The 23,941-nt window shown below is 44.2% G+C and overlaps 1 protein-coding gene across 1 annotated transcript; it reads right to left on the bottom strand.

The window, feature by feature from the left end:
- Positions 1-746: 746 nt before the first annotated feature.
- On the bottom strand, positions 747-23,539 carry LOC103189321 (serine/threonine-protein kinase Nek8-like). Its single transcript, XM_007909668.2, has 21 exons — positions 23,460-23,539; positions 22,613-22,777; positions 22,310-22,425; positions 21,645-21,776; positions 21,122-21,323; positions 20,460-20,579; positions 19,698-19,815; positions 19,318-19,537; positions 15,381-15,535; positions 14,797-15,001; positions 14,041-14,185; positions 13,505-13,605; positions 12,813-13,031; positions 12,219-12,554; positions 11,958-12,021; positions 10,265-10,875; positions 9,745-9,886; positions 9,149-9,240; positions 7,369-7,497; positions 4,191-4,310; positions 747-2,672 (listed from the first exon to the last, which is right to left on the bottom strand). Exons 1-21 carry the CDS (start codon positions 23,476-23,478, stop codon positions 2,562-2,564), a joined length of 3,522 nt encoding a protein of 1,173 aa, XP_007907859.1. The 5' UTR covers positions 23,479-23,539; the 3' UTR covers positions 747-2,561.
- Between the last annotated feature and the right edge of the window lie 402 nt (positions 23,540-23,941).

Here is a 23,941-nt window from a genome sequence, read left to right as displayed (position 1 = left end):
TATTGGGTGTAGCCTTTGTTTTTGGTCAGCCTTGTGTTTGACATCAGTTTGAGCCAGTTCAGCTCCAAGGAGACCCATCCAAGAAGGACAGAGTTTGGTTGAAATGTGAATCCGCTTTCCCCCCTAACCCTCCAGACTGACTTGGATTGCATTGCCTTGAGTTTAGAAGGTTGAGGGGTGATTTGATTGAGGTATTTAAGATGATAAAGGGATTTGATAGGGTAGATGCAGAGAAGCTATTTCATCTGGTGGGGGAATCCAAAACAAGGGGACATAGTCTTAAAATTAGAACCAGGCCGTTTAAGTGTGAAATCAGGAAGCATTTTTTCATGCAAAGGCTGGTAGGAATCTGGAATGCTTTCCCCAAAAAGGCCATGGATCCTGGATCCATCCATACCTTCAAGAGTGAGGTTGATAGATTTTTGGGTATTAAGGGATATGGGGAGAAAGCGGGAAATTGGAATTGAAAGGATTAGTTGAGGTATAGATCAGCCACGATCTACTTAAATGGCGGAACAGGCTCGAAGGACTCCTCCTGTTCCCATGTTCCTATGACTTAGCAAATGGACTGGAGGGTGGGTGACTGTAACAGAATCCCAGCAGAAGGGAAATTAGTTAAATACCCTCAGGAGATAAGGTGAAAAATTGGTAAAGAAAAGAATGCGGGAGAGAAGACAAGCTCCTTAACACTGTCATTATCCTGAGGAGCGAAAATTGAAACCACATTCTCTCGGGCTACTGGTTCCTCGGTTCCTGACCCAAACGTTTATTTCTGCTCGGTTTCACCTCAACCCGTGTTGAAAACTGGCAGGTTGATTGCATACGAACAAGAACGGCGCAGAAACTTAAAACACCCTGAGATGTAACATAAAAGGCAGATAAGTGCAGGCTTATCTTCCTCTTTCTCCGCCCCAATTACCCTGTGTATAGCCTCACCCCGATGCTCTGTCACTAGAGGTTCAGAGCTGACTGCTGAGCTTGGTCGCTGGACTTTCAGGGCAGAGGCACCATTCCTTCAATCTAATGCACAATTGTTTTGAATACTATTGTCCCATTCTGCTCAAAATCATGTGCACCTAATAATAATAATAATACTTGCATTTGATATAATAATAATCCTTGCATTTGATATAGCGCTTTTCACGTCTTCTGGACGTCCCAAAGCGCTTCACAGAATATACTGTAAAGTGAATTGACTGTATATTTGTGGGTGAAATACACAGTCAAACCTTACTAAGAAGCTCTCCCTCCCCTCCTCACAATTTTGTTCTTAACTGATTTAGGAACAGGAATAGGACACTCAGCCAGTCAAGCCTCCTTTGCTATTCGATTAGTTCACAGCAGCTCATTAATCTTCTAATCCCATTTCCCTGCCTGTTCTCCGTATCACTTAATACCCTCATTTCCCAAGTATCTTATCCATTTCCCTTTTAAACATCTCCCGGTCTGGCTGGCTCATTCTCGCTTGACTTTGTGTAAAGAAATAAGATTCTCGGGAGTCACTTTAAACCGGCTTAACTCCAATTTCAAGATTAGGTCACACCCGAAAACCTCAGTATCAGAGTTTCTCAGTTATGCGCTCCACCCTCTTTAAGCAGATTCCCAGTTATAAAACTATCTTTGCTGTAAAATTAATGGAACATATTCCTTATCTCTTCCCATTCAAGCCAATGCCCGCAGGGAAGAAAGCCTCGGAGATAAATGACTTAAGCATAGAATGATACTTGAATTCTATCGTCCTGAACTAAAATAATGTTACAGCTTTGGGTGGCCAATGCCAGAGGACCATGTGGCCTAATCCAAAGAATCCAAACCACAGACTTGCCCTGAAAAACACAAGTTTATTTAGCAGTAAGTAGGAACCTGGTTGTTAGTCAATTGGGGTTTGCTTTCTGGGGATAATAATACCTTAAAAAAATAATTCAGTCATTCAGTCCACGACTGTTTGTGAGGCACTGCTGTGCACAATTGGCTGCTGCGTTTCGACCACAAAATATGCAGTCAATTCAGTTTATGGTGTATTTTGTGAAGCGCTTTGAAACGTCTCAACGACGTGATAAGGCGCTATATCAAATGCAAGGATTATTATTTATCATTAAGGCCTAAAACCTACTTGAGTTTCAAGCTGAACTCTACCCTCCACTGTGCTGGTTCAGGTGGCTTAATGCAGGGGAGTGAGTGAGTGCCTGACAGATAACTGCAGCTGCCTCCTCAATCTCCAGGGGTGGGCTTTTCTGTGGCAGTTCAAAGGGATCAGGAAAGGAGACGGGGAGGTCACAGGTCATAAAGTTCCCTTTTTTCATCTCCTCCCTTTGTGTCGGTCAGTGGAGAAACTCCGGGTTACCAGGGCGATGGGGGTCGGGAGCTTTCCATTATAGACTCCGGCAGTCCCATTTGTCACACAAAGTGGCTCAGTCATTTTGTTGGATCCCAAAGCTTTCCTCATGAGCGAGTGAAAGTCATGATGCAGTTATCTCCCACACAGCGTAAGAGCAAAGACAGGGAGAAGTTTGTCCTTAAGTTGCAATGCATTGCTTGTGTCCAAACAAAATAAATCCACTTTACATCACGGCACAGACTCTGCTCTCTGCCTTTGCTGCAGTTCTGTGAGATTTATGGTTGCTTTGCTCCCGTTCCGCCCTGGAGCTGGTCCGAAACTGCTGTGACTGTACCTGGGAGGGAAGGAGACAGAACAGGAAAGGAATGAATGAGAGGTCCTTAAGCTAATGACTTGATTTTCAGTCTCAATTAATGTGACAGCAGGTTTCCGCGCTCCCAAGACAGTGCTGAATAGCTGGGGAAAGGCAATGAAATTCATTGCAAAACTTAAGACAAAAACCTATTTGATCTCATCCTTCCAGAACACCCACCCTTACTCTTTACCCATCAGAAATCTCTTCCTATGTCAGACACCCGCAATTCCTTTCGCCATGAAAACAAAATCCAATTCCCCCTTGAAATGGCCACATTAAACAGCTCCCTGGACAACCACTGTCTCGTGTAAAGTAGCTTCACCTCAACTGAATTTGAATTTGAGACCACGACCCCCCCCCCCACCCCCCCCCATGTGTCACAGAGCTCTTGAAGAATCATCTATCTTGTTTATGCCCTCTAAAATCTGGAATACTTCATTCAGGTCACCCCTCCATCGTCTCTTCATTCCCTGCGATCGCTCCTCCTGGCTTGGTCTCGAGTCATACACGGAGAGTTTAAAGGTTTCTAATGACCGAAGGATGTGAAATGGCCGTCAGGTGCCAGCTGATTCAATACCGATTATTTTGAGCTTTTGGACTGAGTGTAAGTCTCTGTTCCTGGGAGCATTTCATGTGAAACAGTTGCAGATGTTAAAACGGGAGATTATTTACACGTCCACTAAAACAAAAGCTTCAAGGGGCTAAGAACTGCAGAGAGGGGGAAGGGGGGGGGGGGGGGCGAGCGGTGGTCTTGATGGATGAGGTATCCAGCTATCTATTAGCAGATGTGTTCCTCTTTCATTAACAGCCTCCTCCCCCCCCCCCACCCCACCCCCTCCCACACACACACATCTCTAATCAATGCCATGTTGTCAGCTGGCTGTGAACTGACAAGAAAAACAAACCATCACAATGTGGATGAAGAATAATATTTCTTCACCCAATGCCAGGATTCTCCACTTCCCTCCCAATCGTGACTCACTGGAGGTGAAAGGCAGCGCAAGAGAAGTTCGAATGGTTCATTCTCTCTCGCTAAATTCTTGCACAGTCTTCTCTCTGCCTACCTCTTATTACTGGCCCCATTAAGTGGCTTGCTCGGATGGTCGTGAGCAGGTAGTCCTTTGACAATTTGGGGCCTAAAAGGGATGTGTGGGGGTGGGGGGTGGACTATTGGGGCTTGTCTGTGGGGACGACCCTTATTCCCTCGTGGAACGCATTTCGGTCTAATTCGTTTAATGGGGGTGAGAAGTTCCAACCTCGCTCACCAACAATAGTAATAATATAAAACAAAAGCTTGTTATTACTGTCCCTACACCTCGAGAGCAAAGCACTCTGCGTTCAGAGGAGGATGCAGAAAGCGGTCCATCACCTATGTGTGTGTGGGTGGCGGGGGGGTCCGGTCACATCGGGAGGAATTGATGCGGCCTTTTACACAAACACCGGCAGCGCATTCGATGCGAGTGGCTCTCGGTGGAGTGGATGAACGATGGGACTGACCTTCAGCAACTGCTCCTGTAATTGCTGCATCACATCCGAGTTGTGTTTGAGGAGCTGCTTCTGTTCCTTCAGCTCCTTGTAAAGCCCGTCGATCTCCATCTGAAGTCTGGTCTCTCGCTCCTGCAGAATGAAACACAGGTAAGAAAGCAGGGAACATGGCTGATTCCCCCGCGCCCCACACATACAGATATATACACACATTTCGCCCACACAATACAGTCAATCCACTTTACAATATGCTCTGACAAGCCCTTTGAGACGTCTCAACGACGTGATAAGGCGCTATTTCAAATGTAAAAATTATTATTATTATTAAACTCACAAACACACAGATACACACACACTCCACCTTTCCTCCCTAGCTCAGGGTCACTGAGGACAACTGTAAATGCCACTGTTTGATATAAATGAACTCAAGCTAAAGCTAAACCTGGGAACTGACTGGTTTGCAATGGCTCAGTTCCACAGTTTGCTGTGCATTCACTGTTTGAGCCATGAGAGTGGGATGGAGGAGGGGGAAGGGCCATGAGCCCTGACGCTATTCCTCTTGGTTGGACACTTTGGGTGAAAAATTCTTCTTGCAGGTAGGAAAAGGCCATCAGCAATAGGGACAATAACTCCCAAAGTTATAATCGTTTGCATGAAAGTCGCTACACTTGGAAGAATCCCAACTCCACCAGCCCCTTCCCCCGGGGTCATAGGTCACATGTGGAACCAGTCAACCAAACTTGCCCAGTTCTATTGGGGCCTCAGAAATGCTATCCATGAAATAGAGTGATGCTGACGCTTGTAGGATACTGTCTGCAATATGGCACCGATGGCAAGTGTGCAAACTGTGGATAGGACCCAAGTTGAACCAGCCTTGAGTTCAGCATGTTGCCAAAAACAACAACTTGCACTTATATAGTTGCTCCTCATGCAGGGTAGCGTACCAAAGCCCTTAAAGTGCTCCCGTCACCAATAGCTGGCACATGGACAGTTGTCATGCCAGGCATGAGTGTGGAGTGGGGAGCTGTTACACAGAGAAGGAGGTCAATGTCAGAGGCTCCCAAGCCCTCCCTGAGCTCCCATGGCTCAGCTCAGCTCGGCTGATTCGTTTCAGTGCAGTCACCGGCGCGGAACAAAAGCAGGAAGTTGAAAGAAAGCTCCTTTCTTTGTAACCATCGCCTTTTATATCCTTTGTTTGGCAACGTCTCTTCTGCCTCTGTTTCTTTCCCCCACTTCCCATCACCCCCCCACCACCACCCCGTATTCCTCTTTGTAAATGAGACCTGTCATCTGAATTGTTCTCGTGGTTCCTTCAGATCAGTTTAACTCTTTTTTTAGTCTTTCTATAGCGAGGCCCCAGAGTGTCATCGGAATACAGCCAATCAGTAATGATAGCCATGCTCACTGACCCAAAGCTGGAGTGCACTGACCCTCACATCATGTTCTGAATCAAACCCCTTACGCCCCCTGCAACTCACCCATTCCTGTTCACTAATGACCTGATTTGTGCAAAGGTTTCGTTTTGTGCTGCTGACAGCATTTATTCCAAACCCTTCAGGGCTTGTGATAATTATTCTGAAAAGTTTTCACTAATTATTAAACACACGCTTAACTCTGATTGCAAACATTTTATGGGATGTTAAGGCTAGCGAGCTTTAAAAAGCTCCGGCCTCGAGTCCTCCCAATGCGTTTCTCTGTGTCTCTTAAGATCTCATTAGTCCATCGGCACAGCCTGAGATTTCAGAGGTCAACATAGAGGCTGTTTTCCATTCTCCTTCCACACCCCCCCACACCCCTTCTTCTACATTGTGATTTTAAAGAGACTGGAACTGTGACCAGCACCAGGTACAGACACAGAGTCTTTTTGTGTGTGTCATAACTGCCTTCAGTCCTGGCCAACAATCCCCCAGATAAAATCCACTGCTCACTCGTTTACTCACAGCTGCTTGTGGGACATTGCTGTGAGTAAATTGGCTGCCGTGTTCGCCGACAAAATATGCAATCACTACGTTTTACAGAAAAAGAAAAACATCAAGCGCTTTGAGACGTTTCAAAGTTATAATAATAATCCTTGCGTTTGATGTGGCGCTTTATCATGTCGTTGATACATCTCAAAGCACTTCAAGCAGAATATACTGTAAAGTGATTTGACCATGTTTTGTGGGCGAAACAAACTGATGAAGAGTCGTGGACTCACTTTCCTTTCTCCATAGAAGCTGTCTGACCTGCTGAGTGTTCCCAGCGACTTCTGTTTTTGTATATTTTATAGGCTCTATATCAACTGCAAGGATTATCATTTTTATTTTCTGTTCACTGGGAACAATTCGCAATGATTTGGAACGCTGAACATGCTGGATGTTGTTAGCTGTGAAGCAACCACATCCATTTCCCCACAACCTCTCCACCAACCAACCCTCAGGGATACAGAATCTCTAAAATATTGATCGGAGCCTTTAAACAGCAATCTGTAACCATGGCTATACGATCTATGTTCAATTGCTCAAGTGAGATGAAAGGCCTCCTACTCTTCCGGTTCTGATTTGCACACTAAAGTATATAGAGGACCAAATACATTATTTCCTCTCAGAGGCAGGGAGAATGAACAATGTTCATCCTGCTGTCTGGCACAGGCATGAATCTTTCACAGCTACATCTGACCCTCACTCATCCTTAATGTGGTGGCCTGAAATTCCTTCTCTGTGCCATGGGAAACAAAGTGCTCTACTGAGGTTTGCTGCCCCCTAGCTGTCACGGTGGGGAGGGCAGGAGTCTCCTCTGCGGGGGGGAATCCGGAACAAGGGGGGCATCATCTGGAGCTAGACCATTTAGGAGTGAAATCAGGAAGCATTCTTTTCACACAAGGGGTAGTGGAAATCTGGATCTCTCTCCCCCAAAAGGCTGTGGATGCTGGATCCATTCACATTTTCAAGACTGAGCTGGATCGATTTTTGCTTGGTCAGGGTATCAAGGGATATGGAGCAAAGGCACGGGGTAATTGGAGTCGAGGTACAGATCAGCCATGATCTTATAGCATGGCGGAACAGGTTCAAGGGGCTGAATGGCCTACTTCTGTTCCTATGATTCTCCTGCAGTGTCCTTTCCCATATGTCCTTGGGGAAGGGAAGTCAGTGATATTATTAAGGCTGCTGAAGAACAAAGTTTTTCTTAGGTTTACGTGGGCGTCTCTTACCATCGCGGATCTCTGCTGCTCATGCAGGACTTCCAGGCTCTTCTGCTTCTCCTCTTGCTGTTGAATGCTCTCCTCCTCTCTCTGCTTTCCCTCAAGCACCTGCTTTGCCACTCTGGACAGATCAGTGTTCTACAGGAAAGGGGGAAAAAAAGGGGGGAAAGATTGGACCACTCGTTTCTATTATTTTATATTTTCAGAAATGCTGTGTTTTGGGAATTATGCTGACATTTGTTGGATGTGATTAGAATTTACCATTCTTACAATCTCTCTGTAATCCCCCAAGGGAAGAACCAATTGCAAAAGCAATGTTAAAAACATGGATTGGAATCATTGCCTCTAATGGAACAAGCCCCTGAAGTGGGTGTGTGTTCAAAAGGGGGAGTACCACAGTCTTAACCCGTATGAAGGAACCCTACAGAATCCTTTCATTGTTTCCCGGGACTATCAATGATTAAATGTTTTAATTAAAATGATTAAAGGTTTTTCGCCCTCAAAATACATGGCCAATTCACTTGCTTTGAGACATCTCAACAACAACAGCAAAATTACATTTATAGAGCGCCTTTCATATCGGGAGGACATACCAAGGCGCTGGACTGTCAGGGGTCAGGACCATATAATAATAATAATCCCTCCAAAACAAAACAATAATAAATTGGTCATTTTCAATCTACGACTGTTTGTGGAACATTGCTGTGCGCAATTGGCTGCCACGTTCGCCCACAAATATACAGTCAATTCATTTTACAGTATATTCTGTGAAGCGCTTTGAGACGTCTAGAAGACGTGAAAAGCGCTATATCAAATGCAAGGATTATTATATATTATTATATATATGTGCATATATAAAGCATATATATAAAGCACATATATATATACACACAACGTGATAAAGTATATATATATATACTTATCAAATATACTTATTAAATGCAAGGATTATTATTTTTATTAATTCGGAAGAAAATCCTGCAAATAAAGCTCATAATATTTAATTATTGCTAGGAATATGATTATCTCTGCTGACTCAATCAAATGCCACACAGCACAGCACGTCATATCTTGTTAGAATATTCTGCCTTTTGTCCAGATTAAGGTCAGTTTAGATCCCACTACTCAAGGGGCTGAGGAGCTTGTATTTAATTGCAGTGTGTGCTCACTAATTAACTCTTCATACAACGTGTTTAAGTCTGTCCTGAGGCAGAGGAGAAGAGGGAGAGAAAGGGGAAGGGGGTGTTGGGGGGAATCAATAAGCTTGAGAAATTATATTTTTCTTAAACAAACAGAACAGTCTTATTCACAAACGTGTGAGAAAGCATCAAAAATAACGGGAAAAATTCCGCAACCAGGGTCTGGACATTATTAACATAGCATTTCAAAGCATCCAATTTGGCAGATTTTCTTGCTTTTTGAAGCTGGTTTTTCTGCGGTTCTTAAAAGAAAGTTACAGAGAAGCAAAAACTTCAAACCTAAGGCAGTGTTTAATAATTTGCCACATGCTCTGAAATGCTCCGTTAACAGAGCAAATCCGGAATCCAGGTGAAATTTCTACCCAAACATTCCTCCAGCAAAGGATATTAAAAAACACTTTGCAGAATTAATATTCTATTAGGCGCTCATACATATGCAGATTAGACTCAATTAAACCGCAATTAGATCGTAATCCTGCAGAGAGCACATTAAAAAGACAAATTCATTTCCTTTTGACCTGAAGCTAATTAAGCTGAGCAGGTATCTGCGTGGGGAAGAGGAGGAGGAGGGGAAGAGATTTTTTTCTAACCTTATTCTTGGAGAGGGAAGATTCAGTGAGAGCTGGGTGGTGGAAGTGTTTTGACGTGTTGACGGAAGAAGGTGGGGAGCTCACCCAGGGACCTCGAACAACAATAAACAGGCACCGTTTAGACTAGACCATACATTTACACCAGCAAACTGAGCAATGAGCTTGCCTTGGGCGACTTATTGCCCTTACATTAGGTGCTGACCCAGCGAAACCAACTCTATTCAAACCGTGTGTGACAAAAAGAGCAACATACTGCTTTCCTAATACTTCTATAAGGGGTGTTGAAATATTAAAGTGCAGCCATTGAATCTTGCAAAGGCAAGTTATGGCCGTGGTTAACCTTCTTTACCACAAACCATAAACCTGGGATGAGTTTAGTGGCTTTGCAGCTTATCAGCCCCATGTGTTTATGCCCAGGTCATTAACTCCGAGCAATGTTGCTCACATCAGAAACTGCTCTCACCCAGAATGGTTTTGAGATTGGATGTGGAGGACAAAGAGGAGGGGATGTGGGGGGAGGGAGGAGAGGGGATGTGGTGGGGAGGAGAGAGGATGTGGGGGTGGGGGGGGAGTGATGAAAGACAAGACTACCACACCTGTGCTCTTGCTGTGCCCCCTCTCGGACCTCAGTCTGGTATGTGCCCGATGGCTCCCAGTCACTTTAGTTCTCAGGATTCCAGATTTGCATGTGGCTTCAGGGAGCTTCCTTCCGTGGGCTCTCACTGCACTGGTGGAGCTCTGCGTACAACAAGAACAACAACAACTTGCACTTATATGGCGCCCTTCATGCAGAGCAGAGTCTCGGAGATGGGGGTATGGGGGGAGGGAAGTTCGAAGAGCAGATCAGTAAAAACACAATTTTACAAAGTCTCATTCTTTTTACAAGGGAATTGTTCTATTGATGCCAAATGCCTTCTGAAATCTCTCCCAACTTTCCATTATTCTTAGGTGAACTTTTGCAGCATGTAAAAGTAATATAATTTTAATGTGTGTGATCCCCACAGGGAGGGTGGAAAAGGGGTCATCGCAGCTGAGACCACCTTGTCCACACCCAACTACCACAATTGCTCAACATACTTAGGAGTAAAGAGCCGTTCGCTCGTGTTTCACTCCTACCATCTCCAGCTCCTTTGTGGCTGCATTGCTCTCTGTGCTGACGACAGCTTCCGTACTCTCCACAACACCTGCAGCTTCCACCTCCTTTACTCTTCCACGATCCTCACCCGCGATCAGCTCTGGCTCATTCCCCTGTGGGACAGTGCCCACTTCGATCGGGGCTGCGTCACTGAGTTCATTCCGTATCCACGTTGGCATCAGCCTGCCGGTCTCCAGCTCCGACATCTCCGAGCTGGTGTACTCATCACCGGCATCGTTGCTGGAGTGGGAGTAGTGAAGATTGTGTCCCAGTTGCTGCTCGGTGTATTCCCGGCCTCCGCGCCTCCGGAAATTCCGATGTTTCCTGACCCTCTTGTGGGACAAGGGGAGAGAGTGCTCAACAAGGACAAAGATGTTCTCCTTGTTGCAGATAACAGTCCGCAGAGTGGGAGCGTGTGTATCGCTGCTCTCCTGCAGAACCTGCTTCAGAGACACGAGAAGGGTCGGTACGAGCTGCTGGATGGCTTCTCGGTCTTGGAAGCTGATCTGACTCCCAAACACCTTGGACCTGCCCAGGTCTCGGACATCCTTGCTCTCAGACTTACAATTGGCCAGTCTGGTTTCCATTGGGTCTGAAACAGTAATCGAACAGCCATGTTAACCACCAACTTGCTCAAGAGTACCTGGTGTTGGGCAAACGAGAAGCAAAAGGCCATGGACCTCGCCATCGGTAGGACTTGTGTGAAGTGAGCTGCTACAATTTAACAGATCTCAGTGTTGCGCTACAGGGAGGGATACACTTTTTCATTAACAATGTTCCTATTTTCATTCAAAAAAAATACACTCTCTCGTGATTATTATCACGTTTCAAGTGAGAATATTATACATTGTCTCAAGAACACAGTAAGTTTCGTGGATAGTTACAGTGTCACATGAACAACGTTACATTACGAGGATAAGATGAGCGCAATTAGCCGGGATATAAGGGAGGTTGGGAAAGCAGGTAAATAGGACTGAACGGATTACTCCTTTTATAGAGTCGGCCCACGTACGATGAGACAAATAACCTCCTTCTCTGCTGTAAATCTGTGTGGTTCTCAGGAAGAATATGGAGTCCTGTAGCTCAGTGGTTAGAGCATTCGCTTTGCAAGCGAGAGACCCGAGTTCAATTCCAGGCAGAGGGCGAAACCTTGGGCAAGTTTCCTTACTCCACATGCCTGATAATAATAATCCCTCCAAAGAAACAAAACAATAATAATAAATTGGTCATTTTCAATCGATGACTGTTTGTGGGACATTGCTGTGCGCAATTGGCTGCCGCATTCGCCCACAAATATACAGTCAATTCACTTGACAGTATATTCTGTGAAGCGCTTTGGGACGTTCTCCCGAAGTGAAAAGCGCTATATCAAATGCGAGGATTATTATTATTATTATAATATATTGTCACATAGACAATGTTACATTGTATGAAAGAACACACTGTGTCATGGCTTGACCACCCCAGTACTGTTAATTAGCCATAGATTTGCACCTGGAGCTATTTATAATATCTTTGTAGTGAGAAGGAAGGAATGTTTGACGATATATCTAAGGAAACAATATATCTAATAACTGATGAATATATATTTTAGCTAATTACTTAAGGAAAGACTGAGATCAGTCTCCAAAAATAAAAACTTAATTCAACGGATACTCGAAGCCTTTACCTTACCTTTCACAGACATTGAGTTCATGTACGTGACATGTTCTTCCAGTGAGTCTGGCTTGGACACTCTCTGCAACAAAACCAGAAGAGTAAAAACTTACCGTTGAAACAATATAGATGTTGGCTGCCGCGTTTCGACCACAAAATGCACAGGCAATTCACTTTAAAGTATGTTCTGTGAAGCGCTTTGAGATATCTCAATGATGTGATAAGGCGCTTTATCAAATGTAAGGAATATATATATGCATAACATGTAAATTAATATACCTGTGCTGCAGGAATCAACGAAGATGATTCTTGTGCATCCAAGTTTCCCTCTCCAGCTTGCTTCGATTCTTTTCCCAGGCTGGTTCCAACTTGCTCCTTTTTATGATTTTCACTGTCAGTGTCTTTGTTCCTCGCAGTGGAGTTGCCTGGCCTCACACTGGGCTCCTCGGCTTTGGGTGGGCAGACTGGAGCTCCTGCTACCTCTGTGGCTGCTTGATTCACAGCGGTCAGGCCCAGCTGATCTGTCGATCCTGCAGATCTGTGCTTGGTTCCCCAGAAGAGGATGGAATTATCATCAGCCCCAACAACGCTAAATGTCTCTCCGCAACCAAGTGTCTTGAGTGAGAGAGGGGAAGGAAAGAAATTTAAAAGTTAGGAGGATGATTTTCCAATCGTAACTGAGGGCTACTGAAGACAACTCTTGCCCACATCCTAAACTGCTGACCTGACTGAGATCTGGTAACTCACCAAATAAAGATTCACTACCATCAACCAAAGGTTTTTGTAAGATATTACTGATCTTGAAACAAAGACTCATTTGCAACAGTTAGAGTTCAGTGTATGAAATACATTAATGGTTGTATCATCACTCACAGTTAACGTTTTATCCTGGAGCTCCTTCACATGCACTGGTACTTTATACGCTTTGGTGTTGGCAGTGCCAAGCTGTCCCTCTGTGTTCTTCCCGAAGGTAAACAGAAGGCCGGGCTCCACCAGGACAATGCTGTGAGATGGGCCGAGGACCGCGTCTCTCACACGATGGTGCCTCAATGCCTTTACGATTGTGGGGACCTTCCTACCTTCAACATCAGTCTACAGAGGGGAAGAGAACAGAAATCGGTCATGTTTCGAGTTCCGGGTGTGAATCCACTGTTAAGGGTAAACTCTGAAACAAACACTGATGCAAAATCAAATGATTGACAGCGCAGTGGTGAAGCTGAACAATTGTTAGAGTTGTCTGGTGGGAGTGCCGACCCTACACTGCAATGTCAACAACAAGCAACAAGAAGATCTTTTCACAACTGGGGAGTGGCAGACCCCAATACTAAGTGTTTTTGATGGTAGTTTAGTTAACATGTCTACTGTGCCATGAGTGAGGGTGGGGGTGGGGGAAGAAATTTGGTGAGAGTGGGAATTCAGTGCAGAGGGGGATGGAGGTGATGAGTAATTTCCTTCATCCCCTCCTCCTCTCCTCCTCTCCTCTCAAAGCCATAAACTCTCTCTTTCTCTCCAGGATCACAGAATAAAAACGGTCACTTGTGGGCAATATAACAAAGAGTACTTACTCGTGCAAACAGTGTTGTCATCTGCATGAGAAGGCCCCGTCTCTCATTCAGACCCAGTTTATTGTATTGATTGTTACCACAGGCCAAGACACTGCCAGTATCTGAAGGGCACAAAACAAGTTTCAGAACAACTGAGCCAGGACAATTAAAGGCTGAAGGGCTGGGAGTATTTTGCAGTTGAACTTTTAGTGCGAGAGCCATTAACTAATTGAAAAAATAGTGAGCCCTGTACCTGACCAAATAATAATAATGCTTGCATTTGATATCATGACATTGTAATGTCTCAAAGTGCTTCACAGAATACACTGTCAAGTGAAGTGACTGTATATTTTGTGGGCGAAACGTGGCAGCCAATTGCATATTTTGAAACTTTTTTTTATAATTAGTGAAAAATAACAACAGAAAACAATTGATTTTCACACATCACAAATAACTTGTTTAAGATTCAGAATGGAGAGTTGTGCATTATATCTTTCATTTTGATGGAAACAGTAAATGAACTGTCAGCTACAGGTTTTGCGCCATTAAACAGGTACCTGTTAAGAACATGGTTCCATCAGATCCACTGCGCACATCTCTTATGAAGACCTGTTCCTCAAAGGCCACCTTCACTGGCACACAGTGATCATCCTCATTCCCAAGCCCCAGCTTTCCATGTCTCCCATTGCCCCAGGAAAACACCTGGACAGCAAGAATGTGGTAAAGAATCTCCATCAAGATCGGATGTTTTTAGAAAGAGAAATGTTTAAAAAAAAACTTCTTTCAAACCATAACTTCCTCCTCCAATTCTCTCTCTGAAGGACGTTACCTTGGTGAGTGTAAGCTATAGAGACAGCAACGGTGTTCCTAATTATCAGCCTCAGAAAGGGGAAGAATAATAGTAATAATAATACTTGTATTTGATATAGCGCCTTATCACGTCATCGAGACACGGGAAGCAAAGCGCTTCACAGAATATACTGTAAAATGGGCTGACTATGTTGTTTGTATCTCTGGATACGTACACCAATGTACACCAAGTTAGCCCTGATTGTGTTTTGGACATGTGGAAACCCACCAGCATCCTTAAGAGTATCAAAATCATATATAAATCAACTACACTTCTCTCTGCATGTGAAGCTAGAACCACACTACACCTTTGGCTTGCAGTTTTAACAGGAGCTGAGTGTGGGGTGAGGAGAGTCAGCTCCTGTTAAAAAATATAAACAGAAATATCCTTTCTGGTAAATATAAATACAAATAAGCAAAACTTTTTTTTAAACAAAAAGATGTGTTGTAAACGAATGACTTGCCTCCCCATCACCATCGACACACACCACGTGTTGCAGGCCACAGGCAATGTCCTGCACGTTTACACTGAGAAGGGCTTCGATCAGACAAGGCCTGGAGGTGCTGCAGAGGTCCCCGTGTCCCAGGCAGCCTTGGGATCCGTCACCGCAGGTCATCACAATGCCATTGTCACTGAGAAACACACTGAACACATCTCCACAACAGGCCCTGCAAGTGAAGGCAAAGGCAAATGGTTAACAGAGTGACCTAAGGATCTTAATAACTTTGAGACTCTTTGACCGTGCCTTCGGCCCGACTCCAAACCCCACTCCCCCTACCCTCCAACAACAACAACTTGCATTTCTACAGCACCTTCACGTCGGACGGCGTCTCAAAGCGTTTACCGTAATAACCCTCTTGATTTCAACCCTCGGCTCAGGCGCAAACCCTTAACTGACCACTGCTGACTGTGGTCAGTTGATTACTGGTGGAGTGGAGTAAGGAAACTTGCCTAACCATTCGCCCTGCCCGAGAATCGAACCCAGGTCCTCTGGCTTGCGAGGCGAGCGCTCTAACCACTAAGGTACAGGATTCTACTCGTTAATACCTGACGATGGCTTTTCCTTTCAGTGCATCCACCAGCTGTGGCCGCGAGCGTGACTGCAGATCTCCGTGACCGAGCTGTCCTTTCCGGTTCCTCCCCCACGTGTACACTGCTCTCTCCATCCCCACTGCCACCGTGTGGCCATCACTCACAGCAACCTGCCGCGGCAATGGGAAAAGGAGACGGAAGGGAAAGAGATGTCGTGGTTTTCGAAAAGAAAGTATTAGTCATCAAACTTTGTCAATTTAAGAACTATAGGGCCCCAACTCTGTTGAGTATGGTAAGAACCTTGATATGGAGCTAATCCTAACCATAATAATAATTCTGATCCTTGTATTTGATAAAGCACCTTATCACTTCTTTGAGACGTCACAAAGCGCTTCACAGAATATACTGCAAAGTGAATTGACTGTATGTTTTGTGGGCAAAACCATAACTGGATATCACAGAGACAGAAAGGGGGCCTGCATCAGAATCCAGCTCTTTGTATATTCTCGCTCCACCCCACCCCACCTTCAGACAATATTTCATAAAAACGTTTTAATATATATTTAAAAAATGTTAAGACTGCTGCAGCAGGCACGCACACAACGGGAATCAAACACATTGGATAAAGGGGACTCTGGAAAAGAACAGCTTTCATCGTAAGCTCCCAAGCAAATATAGGAGTGTTAATAAATTGCTGGTGTTGTGAAATGTAAAGGTTGAGACCTGACTTATTAGATGCATCTGTTAAAAGGGCATTTGCGATGCACAGAGCAATCGGCAAAATTATTATCTACATATTTAAAAGGCGATGCTGGCCTTTGTGCAGTTGCCTATTGTACGACCTTTCAAATGGGAAATGATTTTAATGTTTTATTGTACTTTTAATACGACTATTTATCTGGAAAAGGCCAGCAAGCTCTATCCAATTCCCCATGCCTGTGCTTTGAAATAACTACTTATATCAAAGGATCAGTGCAATAAAATATTAATAAACTATGCCTCACAGCCTCACACCGCCTGCAGGTTATGTCAGTCTCTCTGTGAGCTATTCACACCAGAAGGACGTCTCAAAGAACTTCACAGAATTTACTATAAATTGTAGTGAATGTGTATTGTATTTGTAGGTGAATTTGTGCATAGTAATGCAACACAAACATCCATGAAATGAATGACTGATTTTAAATAGTTTCATGAAGGTTAGAAGATCTTTTTTCTCACAGAACGTTGTTAGAATATGGCAAATGGCTGTTGAAGCTTAGTCAATAATAACACTTAAAAATGAATGGAATAAATAATAATAATCCTTGGGAGGAATAGATATGTGAGAAAAAACATTAAAGGGAAACAGTAAGGGAATTAGATCAATACATTATCCACAACAGGATAGACTGATTGAGCAATGTTATCCTTTAAGCAGGTTTGAGTTGTGAATTCCCTCCCTCCCCCATCTTACACATCATTTGTGTTTAGCATCCAAGACAGATTCCTATTAAGATTCCCCCAATATTCTCCAGCTCGAAAACACATGATGGCCAACGTAAGCATAAATAAACCCAGCTAATTTTATAAATTCTTCAGATTCAATCCTAAAACCTGTTCAATCTCAGCGATAAATCATTAAGGGTGATAGATCACAGTACGGACACCATCTTTACTGTTCTCTTAGGTTTTGAGGACCTGATCTTTGCAGAACAGGCAAAACTGGAACTAATGTATTTAACCCTTGCCCCACTCCCGGCTGCATTTCCCAGAGTAAAATCCTTTGTCCCCAACATCGTGATGGGTGAGGGTAAAAGGCCAGTGACAATAAAATAATCCAGGCTCCAATATGACAATGCATTTTCATAGTGTCTTAATAAAAAATATCTTGACCCTGAGGCCAGATCAGCAGCTCAATAACAGAGGTCTCTGCATCCAACCAGAAAGTTATGTTAGAGCCCTAGGGATATACCCCTCTCTCTCTCGCACTTACAATCCTTTTATTCAGTCAGTCAGAGTTGAGTATGAAACTTGTCGCTCACTCTCAGACCTCACTTAGCTGAAGCCCAGCTGCCTCTTACTCTCTCTCTCTTGCTTCAGTTAGGCTAAGGCTGGTCAGTACAAGTCCTTGCAGCTCCTGAGTGATTGAGGTGGTCAGTATCTTCTGTGAGCTAATGGTTTAGGAGCATTGGCAATGTGGTGGATTTAGCCAGTGACAATGATGAACAGGTCATGTCCACTTGGTGGTGAGGCTGTGCTTTAAAACGGTCGCCTCAGTTAGTTGATGGGCGGATCACTTTCTGGGAGTAATAATCCCTTCAAAAAATATATATATATCAATAATTGTGTCACTCAATCCACAATCTAATATGGAGAAATTATAAATGCCGGGATGTGCGGGTTGGGGATGAGAGAGAGAAGGAGAGAGAGAGAGAACCTCGCTCATGCATCCTATTGTGTAACTGCACGTCTCCAGCTGGGAGCTAATCCCTCGATTGACAAGCGAGCAGGAGGTTTTCTCTCTGTAGATTGTTTGCCTTGGCCAGGGGTTGCATCATTAATCTTCACACCCTTCCTTCATTGTCGGAGTTTTGCTTTGTAATACTATTTTCCTGGAAAATTCTTTGATCCATCTCTCTCTTCGGAGGTTTTCCCTTTTGTTGTGATGCTCATTGATGTTGCTGCATTCTTATCAGGGAAATATCTTGAGTTTTGCATCAAGCGCGTTGGTTTGTTTTTGCTGCTTCGGGTTGCGAGGGAGGGAGGGAGTCCCTTGCACTGTTCTGGAATGTTCCTCCTCTTGTTGTGCACATTTCAGTGTTAATCCTGAGACACTTTCACATGAGGGTAGATCCAGAGAGACATTTCTCAGATGCACATATTCTGCTTATTGACTGTGTTTCTCAAGTGGCACCTTCTCCCCTGTATCTTCATCTTGTCCTCCAGCAGTTACCCCAATGCACACTCTGAGATCCCAAAACCTTGGCTTTTGTCAACCTGCGCCTAATGCTTTCCGAAATCAGGTAAGCAGTATGTGGCCCTCCAGGGAGAGAGAGAGAACGCACATTCCATTCCAACAATCTCTCTCCGGGATTTCCACTTGCAGGTGGGATGCAAGTAATTCTCAGTTTGGTTCGGATACTCTTAAGCACGGTGATGGGTTTCCGCATGTACCAGACACCCAGCTGACCAAAAAAAAATCTTGATCCAGAAGCAAGTTTATCCGCTCACGTTGGTCTTTCTTAGATCCGAATTGTCAGGTCTATTTGGGAATTTAGCCCATAGTCTTAGTTCAGGGATCTTGCAGTTCTCTCCTTAGGGTCAGGAGGCTGTGTGAAGGCTTTTTCCATATGTAGGTGGCATGTATGCAGCTCTCAGTCTCCTGTATAAAGCACAGATTGTGCCCATCACTGATCTGACTGAATACAGTGGCAGTGAATGGATTTAAATGGAGACAGCGCTCTCTCTCGTGGTGAAAGGGGCTCATGACTGACTGAACGCATTGGTATTGTGTTTGGTGTCAAAGGGAATCAACCCACCCTCTAGTGGTGAAAGGAGCGAACGAACACATCTGCACCACCAGCAAAAAAACCACATGGAAGATCAAGTTAAGGGTTGTCATGACCTCTGATGGTGCAGAGCTGAGGAATAGCAAGAAACCAACCAACCTTTCGGAGAGTCACAGTTCAGGATATCTTTAAGATTAAAAAAGAGAGTCATTATCAACAAAAGAAAACAATAATATTCCGTGCACTTGATATAGCCCCTCAGTATATCAAAATACAAGCAAGTGTCACATCAGGACATCTCAAAGTGCTTCACAGATTTTTTTGTAAAGTGCAATCACTTTATTTTGTAGGTGAACGCAGCAGCGAATCTGTGCACACAGCGGTGTCCCACAAACCAGTCCCAACGGGCCAAATTATTTTGCTGTTTTTATAAACTCTGAAAACAATGTTTGGATCGCACCTACCTGTGTGATTCTGATCTTTGTGGGGAACCCCTCAATCGGGCAAAGTTCCAGGTCAGGCACGTGAAGGTGATAAAGAGCCGAGCGCCTGTTTCGCTTGTGATTCGGGTGAGGTTGAGGGTCACTGATCCCAGCTCCTGCCTCCTCGTCTGGAGTTTCTTTGTATTTCACCAAGGCTTCGGGGATGCGAACGTACAGCAGCTCGTGAGCAGCAGGACGGTACCTAACCCGGGTCACAGAACAGGTGAGAAATTTAAAGCTGGTGAGTTACCCGGTTTGTGGGAACATCTTTTCCTTCCTGACCATCTGCAACAAGTTACATTTGTACAGCGCCTTTCAAGTCAGGAGGATGTCCCAAGGAGGTGGAAGAGTTTACTACTTACTGAGGTTCCTTCTGCAGCATGTCCGTCACAAGCGCTTTCAACTCAGGGCTGTACCTGTCAGTGATCGGAGCAAATTGCCCCTTCATGATTTTGTTCACGACCGCTGGCAGGTTAGTGCCTGTGAGAAGAAGAAAGTATCCTGCGTTTGATATACCGCCTTATCATGTCGTTGAGATGTCTCAGAGGGCTTTACGGAATACACTGAAAAGTGAGTTGACTGTATATTTTGTGGGAGAAACGCGGCAGCCAATTGCGCACAGCAATTGGGAGAAAGAGATCAAATGGGTGAAAGGGCCCTTATTACCTGCACCTCTATTGTGATCTTGCAATCAGAATTTTAACCGAAAGCCTTCATATGCTTGACACAATGCTTCATTTTGTGGTGAGTTTTATCCACTGGGGCACTGGGGGGAGCTCTGACATTATATTCAACACACATTATAACATTTTTACTTTACTCCAGTCTTTTTCATGTCTACCTCATTTGTCATAATAATAATCCTGACATTTGATACAGCGCCTTTCACGTTGGGAGGATGTCTCAAAGCGCTTCACAGAACTTACTGTAAAGTGGAGTGACTGTATGTTGTAGGAGAATGTGGTAGCTAAACTGTGCACAGCAAGGTCCACAAACAGCCATAAATTGAATGACCAATTTTACCGGGGGATTGTTGTCCAGGACACCGAAAGAAACTCCCCTCTCTATTTTACCTCAAGCACTTTCTTAAGTTACAATGAGTCGATATTTTTGTGGCCCTTTACCTTCGAACGTGCGTCGACGACAGGCCATCTCGTAAAGAATGCAGCCAAGTGACCAGATGTCTGATTTCTCATTGTAGCACTTTCCTTCACAGATCTCCGGTGAGATGTAATAGGGAGTACCTGTCAGGTACAAAGTCTCCACCTGATTAATCCTCCTCAATAACATGGAGAGACATTCATCATCTGTGTAATTCACACTGCACATGGACCACCATAACTACAACCCACCTGTATCCTCAGCGAACCTTCCTTTCCCTCCCTGTCTCTAAACCAAACTATTGGGAGTTCCACATGTGTGTGGTTTATCTGGTTTGGATTGCATTACTCTCTCCTCAAAGGGATGCTCCCTGCTTACCCAATTCTGAAGAATTTAGGTGCAGGGAGGCAAGAACCAAGATTTGGATACTCCAGAGTGTGCACTGGGGTTAGTGTTAGAGATTAACGAGCTAAAACCACACTGTTTACCATAATCCAACCTATATGTACACTGTATTCATAGCTCTACCTGTCTATTCCTTTTATATCTGACTTGGTGCCTCGATCCTACCTGTATCTACCCTACACCAACCTCTGATACCTAGAATGTAGCATCTAATCTGCTTCCACTGTGCCCCATCCAACTCGTCCTCAACCCATTTCTCAGAGGCAAGCAACACCCTTACCTAAAATAGTGTGTGCCTCGCTTCCTGTTGACATCACCTTAGCCACCCCGAAATCGCCGAGCTTCACCTCGCTGTCTTTGGTGAGGAAGATGTTTGCTGTTTTCAGGTCTCGATGCAACACATTGTGTTCGTGCAAGTAGGAGATGGCGGCCACCATCTGGTGAAAGAGATTGAGTATATCCCGTTCCTCCAACTCCCCGTCCTGTCACACACAGACATCAATCAGGCTCTCACACAACAGTGCGGAAACGCATGTTTTACCACATTTAACTCTTTTCAAGTATGTCTTGAAACACCCATTTCAGGGGTCAGCCTGGCTCAGTTGGTAGTACTCTTGCTTAATCATAATAATAATTCTTGCATTTGATATAGTCTTATTACATCATCAAGGCATCTCAAAGCACTTCACAGGATATCCCGTGAAGTGGATTGACTGTGAAAAACTATATTTGGCAAATGTCTGTCGGAGCTCTCCCCTCTAAACATGCCGCTTGGTAAATACCTTCTTATATCATATTATTACCTGCTGTGCCAGGTACTGTGCCAGGGTTCCTCCGTCAGCATATTCCATTTCAATCATCAGCAAGCCTTCCTCCTCGAAGCTGTCGTAGTAGCTGATAATATTGGGATGGTCTAACATGGAAAGCACCTTCACCTACAGCAGCAGCCAGAACAAACATGTAGGTCAGAGGCTGGCTCACTCACACAGTCACTCACAACAGGACCTTAAGGCCTCTGCACATTCGCTCACACTGAACTGCAGCATCAGGGTAGGGAGTACATGCTCAGAGATCAAGGGAATGATATTGGGCACCACTATATATAATAGGTGATATGGTCCCTGGAGGTGGTTGAAGTCGACATGGGATTTTAATCACAGTTAAATTGGTGAGTGTTTGCAAACGTATGAAGCTAAATGCATCTTATTTATTTTCCTTCCAAGAATGAAAGGGCAGCATTTTGCAAGAGATAATAGGCAACAACAGGAAAGCCAAAAGCTGAATGTAAAAGGTTAACAGACTTTATAATGGATTAAAATCACCCTAATGCTGTATAACACAGTCAAATCCAGATAGAAATCACACCAAATGCAGCATCTCCTTCTATCACTTGGCATCACCCACTGGCACGCCAGCAGTGTAATGACATGACCAGGTTAGTTTCAATCTATTGGAGCTAAACGCTAACCTCGTTCATTGCCCTCTGTCTCTCAATGTGGTTCAACTCGTGCATGTTGATCTCTTTCAGTATAACCAGTGAATCATCGTCCTTCTTCCGATACAAAACAGCCGTCCCGTAGGCCCCTGACACATCAAGGACACAGGCGATATCAGACACCTGCTCTCAGGCAACAGAAACACTACTCTTTACACAATTCACTAAACACGTATTTGAATGAACTGCGCACAAGCATTTGGTAATAATATAATAATAATAATAATCCTTGCATTTGATATAGTGCCTCAATGTCGCTTCTCATTCCCACCTCACCTTTTCCCACTGTGTGTATCTTCTCAAACTCTGCCAGGGTTTGAGAGTGGGGCTGCTTCAGTTTGTCACAGTAAAGGTCCAATATGTGGAGCTTTGTCCCATCCTGATCCGGAGCTGCCTGTAGCTCGCTCCCCAATACGTCTCTCGCCATGGACACCGGGACACCTGTGGAGAGGAAGACACACCTTAGTTATCTTTCAGTAGAAGTCTAATCAAATATCTGGTCACTCATTACATATACAACCACCCATCCTACTACAGACATCATAAACTCCTGCATTCGCGCCCTCTCTCTCCCCCACCCACCCAACCCCCAATACACACACATACACAACAAACACTATATGCTATCCTGGACAAACTGCATGGCTACTCTTCATATACTAAGCTCTGCACAAACCTCCTATTTGCTATTAAAGACACTGGATTTTTGTGGTGGTGGATGTGTGTGCTGGAGTGCAGCCCTGACCTTAACCACAGGGCATTTTGAAGATCCACTTCCAGAACATTATGGGGTAAACCCAGTTATGTTACCTTCAGCTGATTCCATTATCCAGTTTCACCGTAAAATGGTGCTTCTGCACACGTTCAAAACCAATTGACGGAGACCCTCCATGTAACTCCAACAATGGGAATAACATTCAATGAGTACAGTAGTGTTCAGTGACTGGATCACTTATACTAATCTGTGCTTTTTCCCCTCCCTTACTATCATTTTTCCCACAATTCATGCCCTTGTACACATGAACTAATGCAGAGTCCAGTCTGACTGTTGGGAACTAAACATACAGTAATCTGACAGTCATGTATTTTGATTATTAATGATCTCAAACATTAAGTGTCTTACTGTATTTGTTCAGTTGCATGTTGATGACTCCCTGCTATCAAATGCGCACAGTGAATTCCTCCCACCCTTCTGTCTATTATGTGCTGAGCTGAATGGCTTTGGTTCAAACATAAACATGGACCAACACACCCTGTGAAAGTCGAGGACAAATAGCTCAAAGGGTGTTAAGAGTTTACAGTGGAGTAAAATAATCATTAGCTCAGATCAGTCATTAATTCTAACCAATATGGGAAGCGTTTTTGGTATTCTTGAAACAGAAGGTATCTGTAGGCTGTTAAGCTAATGGTCAAACAGAGGTTCCTGAATGTGACCATTCTGTATGAATTGATTATTATGTTTGGCTCTCCAGATATTTCATCTGGACTGAAATCAGTGGGGAATTATGTTTGTAAGTGATCAAGACAGAGCATTGCATTGTGAGACAATTGTAGTGGGGGAAAAGTTCATTAAATCCTGATTAATTATCCCATTGGGTTTTCAGA

Source organism: Callorhinchus milii, unplaced genomic scaffold, assembly GCF_018977255.1.
Source record: "Callorhinchus milii isolate IMCB2004 unplaced genomic scaffold, IMCB_Cmil_1.0 Scaffold26, whole genome shotgun sequence".
Taxonomy (NCBI): domain Eukaryota; kingdom Metazoa; phylum Chordata; class Chondrichthyes; order Chimaeriformes; family Callorhinchidae; genus Callorhinchus; species Callorhinchus milii.
Note: the sequence above shows the minus strand (reverse complement) of the source record. Positions and strands in the feature narration are given on the sequence as shown.